Here is an 8,071-nt window from a genome sequence, read left to right as displayed (position 1 = left end):
CCTGCTCTAGTTGCCCAAGTTCTCAAAGCCCCAATTCTCTGATGATTTTGTAAATTTTTCCAGCTATCTGCATTGAAATAATCAATTAAGAAAACAAAAAGGGTAGCATCATGCTGAAGTAGTCCTTCAAACCATTCCTAACAACCCTTCTTGAAAAATTTAGCTTGCACAGGCAGACTACTTCCTTTGAAATCCCAGATTCCAGCTTCATATGCACATCATAGAGAAAATTTTCTTTTCCTGGTGTCCTATTTCTTTTTGTATTTTCCCTAATCCGGTGCATGTGACCTTGTGGGGAAAACTAAACTACTAAAGCATCCAAATATGAACTTAATTTCCCATTTTTTGGGTTTGCCAATTTGCACTTTGAATGGCTAGAGTCAATCATATTTTTCTGTGTAAATGCAAAGCCATATCTTTCAAGAAGAAAAATGAAACTTCAATAAGAAGAAGAAGAAGCAAACCTCAACATGAAGAGAGAGCTTGTCAACTTGTTCCTTATATTTTGGTAAAGCTTGAACAATTTTCTGCATATCTCTTGTCGAAATTTCACCACCATCTCTGCATAAAGTGAATTTCAGCATCAGAAGTCCATGGAGATGAAGCAGTGTTTGAATGATCCAGATTTTCTATTCAAGTCACAATAAAAGACACACCAAAAGAGCAGCAATGTAAAACAAGCTTTTTTTTTTATATATTTTATTATAAAAAGAGGCCATAAGTATCAGGGACACAGACAAATTTTCATAGAGAATAATAGTTTAAAACATGTCTCACGACCAGATTTTTCCATAACCCATGATGCTGCTTAATAATCTTTTATGACAGTTTGCTCCCTGCCATATTCATTTTGGTCATCGTTAACAATGTAAATGATGCCACGTTTAACAAGAACATTCACTATTAATGAAGGCTTAGTCCCAAAACAATTGAGGTTGGCTACATTGATCCATGTTCTACCAAAGACAGTATAATTCTGTGCTAATATATAACTATATGTTTCATTGGCTGTATATGCTGTCAAAGTCCAGGCACAATTTTCTATCACAGTTTTTGAGTCAGGCAAATTCATATGCAGAAACTGATAAATTTTCTTCAACCATCCATCCTGCCTCACTTCTTAGATATTATCTCAATTAAGTAACGATCTCAAACGAGTTTAGGTGGCTCTCTACATATCTTAAATATACACCAATATTCAATGTCACCCTGCTGGCTAAGACTCTGGCCATTACAGCACCATTTTTCTTCTTTTTCTTTTCAACTGGAGGATTAGTATTCCATATCTTGTCCCTCCACCTCTAAAAGTACAACATTGAAAATATCCAACTCCAAAGTTTGAATATAAATAATTGAATGAAACTTGGCCATACTGTTCTTTCAATTGGGCTTTTAGAGGATGACAGCATTCGTACTCAATTCTCTCAACAGAATAATATAAAAACATGCCATACATCTGCTATGTGAGCATGGTGAAGCTCAAGCCAGACTGGATCATTATCTTCTAGAAGCACTTCCTTTTTCTCAGGTTCACCACCCATTTTGCTAGGAACCTTGCATACAAATATTTCACCCACACACGAGAATACACAAATGATCAAAAGGAAATCCTTAAAACCCCTATAAAAAAAGTCAAACAAGAATACATACCTCAACCACATATTTATTTCCATCCATATCCAGTAAATCGTGGCACATGGCATCATAAGTCCATTCATGTATGACAGGAGAAATCTGAAATATTCAAGTCCATGAAATCACAACATTTTTTTTTTCAATGACAGACTAAAGAAAAGGAGTTGTCACAGGAAAGTTTTTGGTAAACCTGATCAACAGATCTATCCAGGATGAGCAATTTGCAAGTCTCAGTTTGTGGAAAGTTAGGAATGGACTTACACTTTGAAATATTGTTCCACACGGCAGCCGCAAGCTTTGTAGGAACTGTATCACGAAATGTTACTGCAGATGTATCTGGTGCCTTGGCAGCACGGTACCACACATGGGGAAATTCCTAAGAAAATCCAAGGAAAACAATTAATTTCAACAAATAGAAAAGAAAATAAAAGAATAGAAAGCCATTCACATCTGATGATATTTCAACATAGAAAGAAAATGTAATAATGTACTTTGGATATTATTGGAAGCAGCTAGACTACATGCCCAATACCTTGTGGCAAACAATTTTCCAGCTAGAGCCAAATAAAGAGCAAAGCCCACAGTTGCCAATTTGCATGAAACTGTTAGTCAAGTGTTTCTTAAGATGCAAATCCAAGAATCTAATGAATAAATTGTTATCCATTAATGAAATTTATAAATCAAACCCAATGAAAAAGTAAGCACTCTTTTTAAATATCTTTGTACTGTAAAATCAACCACAAGCCAGGTTATCTAGATTGATACAATGTAAAATTTCTAAAAAAGTTTCATAAATATCCATAATCTTAATATTTTCTAATTCAAATTCTTTACCTTCAATGAAGCAAAAACTGTTGCAATTCGAGTCGCCATCACTTTCAAGCAAGCATCAAATTTGCGAGAGTTCTCAGCATTTTCACCATATAGTTCTTGCAGTGCTCCTTCATGGTCAGTTGCAAAAGCCTGCATTAATGGATCTCAGAGGACAATATATTTTTAACGCATATTTCTTCAACAGATAGAGCAATGGATAGGAGTACAATGGTTGGAGATGCTTTATAGGTAAGTCTAATTGAAGGAGCAAATATTTCCTTAACATATTTCTTAAAACCAAACAAGTTCAATAAACCTGGATAAGATGAAGATAAAAATACTATCTGTTTATCTTTAAAGGTAACTTTTCACTATGAAAAGGCTAACTTTGGAGCAGAAAATAAAAGAAAGGAGCTTCATCCATGCATTTTCAAGAAAGAAGCTTTATAAGATATATTTACTCGACATGGAGATTCAAAATGAGGATAAAGCCCTCGCTAGAAAATGGCATGATGGAAAGGGCCAGATATAGTTACATACCTGACTGTCTAAAGGAAAGTATTCTAGATTCATCTGCACAGTAGCAAGGAAGAAGAAAATTATAAACAAAATGAATTCCATGGTCTATTCTCATTTCTCAGCTATCAATAAGGCAAAAAAATTTTAAATCTTGACCTCTCTCAAAGCACCAATGCAAGGTAACACACTTGTATCAGACTTTATGTGATTAACTAATTCCTTTGGGACCCGTGTACTGAAAAAACCAATGCTCTGGAAAGCAAGGCAAAGGTTCAAAAACATAATCAGAATTTTTTTAAAATGAAATAAACATAATATATTCAAGTAAATAAAGCTACAATTTGGGTAATCTATCATCTTTCACATACGTTTCGTATAAAGGCTCCCTTCCAGACACATCAGACAAGAACATGACAACACTGCATGCTAGCAAAAGATAGAATTAAAATGGGTCCAAACCTCCTCATCAGATAAGCTAACGTTAAGAAGGAGAAAATTCCACAGGAAATGTAAGACAAGGAGAAACTGTGGATGCATTTAAGCAAAAAATGCCAAAAACAGAGAGAGCATGCGAGAAACGAATAGGGGAAAATTCCAACAAACACTTATAAGTGCATCTAGAACTAATCCAAACAAATATAGTGCAATCAATTTGAAATTAAGCAATTTCTTAGGTGTATTCTTTCTGAACACAAAAGCTGTTATACATCATCCTAAATGGTTAAGAGACCTAAGGAACAGACACCTTAATAAGTCCAAAAAATTACAGAAGGGGAAAACTAATTAGTTTAGTTTATTTCCATCAAAATTCATTTGAATATTACTTGAATTGTAAGTCAAATGATCCATGTTTTGGCTGGCTTGTTTTCATTATATAATATATAAAAACTTAGTTCCCTTTATTTTACAGTAAACTTCCAATGCAAATTTTGCTTTACTTCTTCTGTCCTTTTTCTTGATTTCACTGAACCATATGTCAAGAAATTTAACTGGCCAAATAGAGAATCATAAAAAATAATAGGCCTGTGTTGTTAACCAGGCACAATATAGTTGGAGCACAAATTGGTCCAAATACAACATACCAACATTCAAGACTATGACTTTCTCAATACAGTATTCCACCAGGATAAACTAAAACCTGGGAATTGCCACGTAGGCATGTCTAATGGTCAAGGCTGGGATTTGAGAAATTAGGAAACTAATGAAGTAAATATTAAGGAAGCATTATTTTCATGCATATGAAATATATTTCATTTCATGTGCATTTTCACTCAAACGTAAGTGGAGAAACAACATTATCAAATAAAACTAAAACAGATTACTTTTCTTTTGATGGCTGGATAAAATATATAGCATCCATGGAAGGTAAAGGTTCCCTGCTCTTGAAAAGCCCTTCCACCGCTGAAATAAAAGCAGAATCTCTATCAGATTCTATTAGCAATTACCAGCACGTGTTGAAAACGGTGATTTGTAGCTCTACTGACACAGTAACAAAGAGAAAGGGCATGCTCCATTAGTCGAATGAAGACAGATGTCAAATAACAATTTGAGAACTACTATAGATCTTCTTTCCTAAAAGAATCAGAACCAATACACATTTCCTTTGTTTAGCCAACTTGGCTCGTATTGCACCAGGCACCAGCAAATATGAGATGCCAACAAAACAAAGTAAATTGACTTTGATCCTTACATGAAATTCCTTGGTAAATTAACTTCAATCCTTACATGAAATTCCTTGGTCTGTGATATCCGACATTTTACAGGAATGAGACATGACTTTCACTGTAACCTTATCCATGATAAGTACCTGTACAGAATCAGTTAAGGTTGACTAAAGCGAAACATAGGCAACATTGAAAAAGTTAAGTAGATATATATCACTGGGAACAGATAAAGGATATCTATCTTAGCACTATTTTCAACAAGCAATTTAAGGGATCGGAAATTTGAAGATAACTATTACATTAAACGTACCTTCCAGGTCGATCTCGAATCCCCGGTTCTTATTGATCCCAGCATTTCATTCAATAAACCTGAATATGCCAGAAAGAAAACACATTTCAAATAAGATATAGGCCACCAGGCAAGTCAATTTCTTGAGATAAGCTAAAGGTACATTTTCTAGATGATGCAATTATTAACCATGAAATAAATCAAGGAAAGCTAAAGTTCCAAGTCCACTAATCCAGCCAATAAACTTAAAATTCAGAATAACAATTCATGAATATGTGTGGGAACTTACATTCGCGGCTAGCTTGACGAAAGAATTTGTGCTCTCCGCCATGAGAAGAAGATTCAGAATCGGCCAATGACATTGCAGATTTGTTTTCCTTGCAAGATAAAGAACAAAATGATCTATAGATCGATCCCAAATCAAAAAAGGAGAGAGTCTCGGCGAAGCAGAATTGTGTTGTGTTGAAAAGAGGAGAGAGAAAAGAGTCGTGACTGAAAGGCCGTTATATTCATGCCCGAAGGCAGGTGCCTCGCGCCACTAAATGGACAAATGATGCCCTACAAGTTGACGTGTACGACATCGTATTAGCCCATTCGATGCTCTATTATTTTACGATAGTAATATTTAAATAGTTTTTGTTTTATTAATTTTACTTTGCTTTAAAATTTTTGTTTTTGTTTTATAGATAAAATATATTAAATTTTTATAGGTTAAAAAAGTTTTATAATTTTCTTAATTGATAGAAAAATTATTTTTTTTTAGTGAGCTTTAATGTTAGTATATATTTTTCATTAAATTTTTAATTAGTTCATATAATTACTAATTAAATCATCGCATTTAATTGATGTTTCAAATTAACCTTATCCTCAATAAATTATTAGTATATTTTATCATTACGGGAGAAGGTATATCATAAACCCCAAATTAACCCAAACTTATCCATTATAAAAGGTCACCATAGATTCTAATTCTACAAATAAAATCATTGGGATTGTAAATTTAGAAATTAGAATCTCTCCATATAAACAAAATTTGAACAAAAACAGAACACATTTCCATATCAAATATTGTGAGAACATCAACTCAAAAAATTTGAATTCCAATCATATTCTAGTTAAACAAAAAAAGAAAACCCAACAATTAAAATTTTAGTACAAATCCTAGATTCACAAAAATTCTCAATGATAAGTTTCTTTTACATCTGCACAAATTAAAAAACCAAAAAGGAATTTTTAAAAAAATTAAAAGTTAAAAAAAAAATTAAAAATCAGTAGCGATTAACCCAAAAAAAGAGCTTTGAAATATTGATTTAGAGCTATATCTTTCTCTTTTTCACTATCTAATTCATCACTACACTTATACACAAATTCAATAAGCCTTAACTAATCTTCTAAATACCTATGCAAAAGTCCAACTTCCTTTTCGTCATCTACTAATTGATTGCAATCACATAATCATTCTTCACATTGTGTAACTATTTTTAGTCATTTATCTCTTTTTTTCTCTGACTGCGGCAACAAGTGTGGATACAGATCCCGATTGCACTTAGAATTGGAAAGGAAACACAAAGGAAAGGGGGAAGAATAGAGGAACAGATGAGGAGAAAGATCTTAGATTTGTAAGTTGAGCCTTCACTTTCAGACATGATAATAAGTGGATTAGAAGAAGTTTTGAGAAGAAAAAACAACTTGCATGTATGTTAGGATTGAATCAGTGCACAAAGAGAGTAAGAATCAATTTTGAACAAGGAGTTACTTAGGAATTTCTTATAGTGGATAAGTTAGGGTTAATTTGAGGTTTATGATTTAACTTATCTAATGATGATATGGTAGCTGATATAGAATTTTTATTAAGTACACTAACGATTTATTGACTGTTAAGTCAATTTGAGATATTAATTAAATGTGAAAATTTAATTAATAATTATGCAAACTTCAACATTTAATAATAAAATTTGACAAATTTTAGAATTTTCTTTTGGTAATTAGCCCTTTAAAGTATTGTGTGCGATAAAAATGAAATTTTATAGATAAATATAGGGGTAGAGAATAAATTCATCACTAATAACATTGATCAGCAATGGATTAGTAACGAATTTTTGATACATAGCTAACTCATTCTAAAGACAAGAATTTTAATGATAGATTAAAATTTATTATTGAAAATAATTTTTTTGATTCAATAGTTGAAATTATATTTTTCACTCGATAAATTCATATTTAAATTCCCACACCTACAATTTTTTTATTAAAAAATTTATCCACTTTTGAAATTAAATTATTTTATATGCTTATTGGAATGGTTATATATAAAGAGTTGTGATAATCCTATAATATAAATTTTTTTATTTAATTTTAACTGAAATTTAAATTAAATATATCATAATTTTAGAAATTATAATTAAATTAAAATTTATTAGTTATAAAATATATTGATTAAAGAGTTAAAAGTATGTAATTTTTAATGAAATATGACAAGTATAAAAATAAAGTAAAAAATAAATTTTTGTAGTCTCTTGCATTTCTTTAATCCTGTACTGAATTTTTTTGAAACAAACATGGTGTCTAAGCCCAAACCCTCCCTCAAGAGTATACATATGGAGCGACCCCTGCCCAGTGCAGTCAAAAGCTACCACCCATGCCCACCCGGCAACCAATTGCACTGTCCAAAAGGCTAGTAGACTGGGCCAGAGAATCTTGAACGAGAGCCGACAACGAGAGAAGGAACCTAAGTCACTAGACCCGTTCCGTTGTGCACAGCAAATTCTATAGCAGCTTTTTATTTAACAGAATTTTACTGATGATTAAAAATTAAGAAAAAAATTAGCATATAATTTTTCATAATAAGAATTTCTTATCTAAATTCAATTTATTATCAATTTAAAAAATAAACTCTCACATATTTATTTTTTTAATTTATAGTGAAACAGGGATAGGTAATGAAAATTTAAATCCTAAATATATACTACTTTAACAATATTATCTAAATTGGGTTAAGAATTACAACACTAATTTTGAGGGTCAATACGATTGGTCGTTTGAGCTCTAATAGTCATTTAGTATTGATTTGCACAATACTATATAAAAATGGTCGGACTACTGGAACAACTCATGCAAATGTCGTTATTCTCGAAAATTTTCCCCTTTGAAA

General features: G+C 32.0%; 1 protein-coding gene across 1 annotated transcript; it reads right to left on the bottom strand.

Moving 5' to 3' along the window:
* Positions 1–1,398: 1,398 nt before the first annotated feature.
* LOC110656236 (protein transport Sec1a-like) lies at positions 1,399–5,419 on the bottom strand. The gene is made up of 11 exons (XM_058152342.1): positions 5,210–5,419; positions 4,942–5,000; positions 4,693–4,774; positions 4,290–4,368; positions 3,332–3,386; positions 3,124–3,219; positions 2,989–3,021; positions 2,470–2,598; positions 1,826–2,011; positions 1,651–1,734; positions 1,399–1,553 (listed from the first exon to the last, which is right to left on the bottom strand). The coding sequence occupies exons 1-11, from the start codon at positions 5,280–5,282 to the stop codon at positions 1,425–1,427; spliced, it is 1,005 nt and encodes a 334-aa protein (XP_058008325.1). The 5' UTR covers positions 5,283–5,419; the 3' UTR covers positions 1,399–1,424.
* Positions 5,420–8,071: the final 2,652 nt, after the last annotated feature.

The sequence above is a fragment of the Hevea brasiliensis genome, chromosome 9 (assembly GCF_030052815.1).
Source record: "Hevea brasiliensis isolate MT/VB/25A 57/8 chromosome 9, ASM3005281v1, whole genome shotgun sequence".
NCBI classification, from domain to species: Eukaryota; Viridiplantae; Streptophyta; class Magnoliopsida; order Malpighiales; family Euphorbiaceae; genus Hevea; species Hevea brasiliensis.
Note: the sequence above shows the minus strand (reverse complement) of the source record. Positions and strands in the feature narration are given on the sequence as shown.

Bases quoted from the DNA above. Each gene is read 5' to 3' on its own strand.
- LOC110656236 (XM_058152342.1), bottom strand. From the start codon at position 5,282: ATGTCATTGGCCGATTCTGAATCTTCTTCTCATGGCGGAGAGCACAAA. The intron at 5,001-5,209 runs GTAAGTTCCCAC...TGGCATATTCAG, and splicing joins TCGTCAAGCTAGCCGCGAAT to GTTTATTGAATGAAATGCTG. The intron at 1,554-1,650 runs GTATGTATTCTT...TTTGTATGCAAG, and splicing joins GAAATAAATATGTGGTTGAG to GTTCCTAGCAAAATGGGTGG.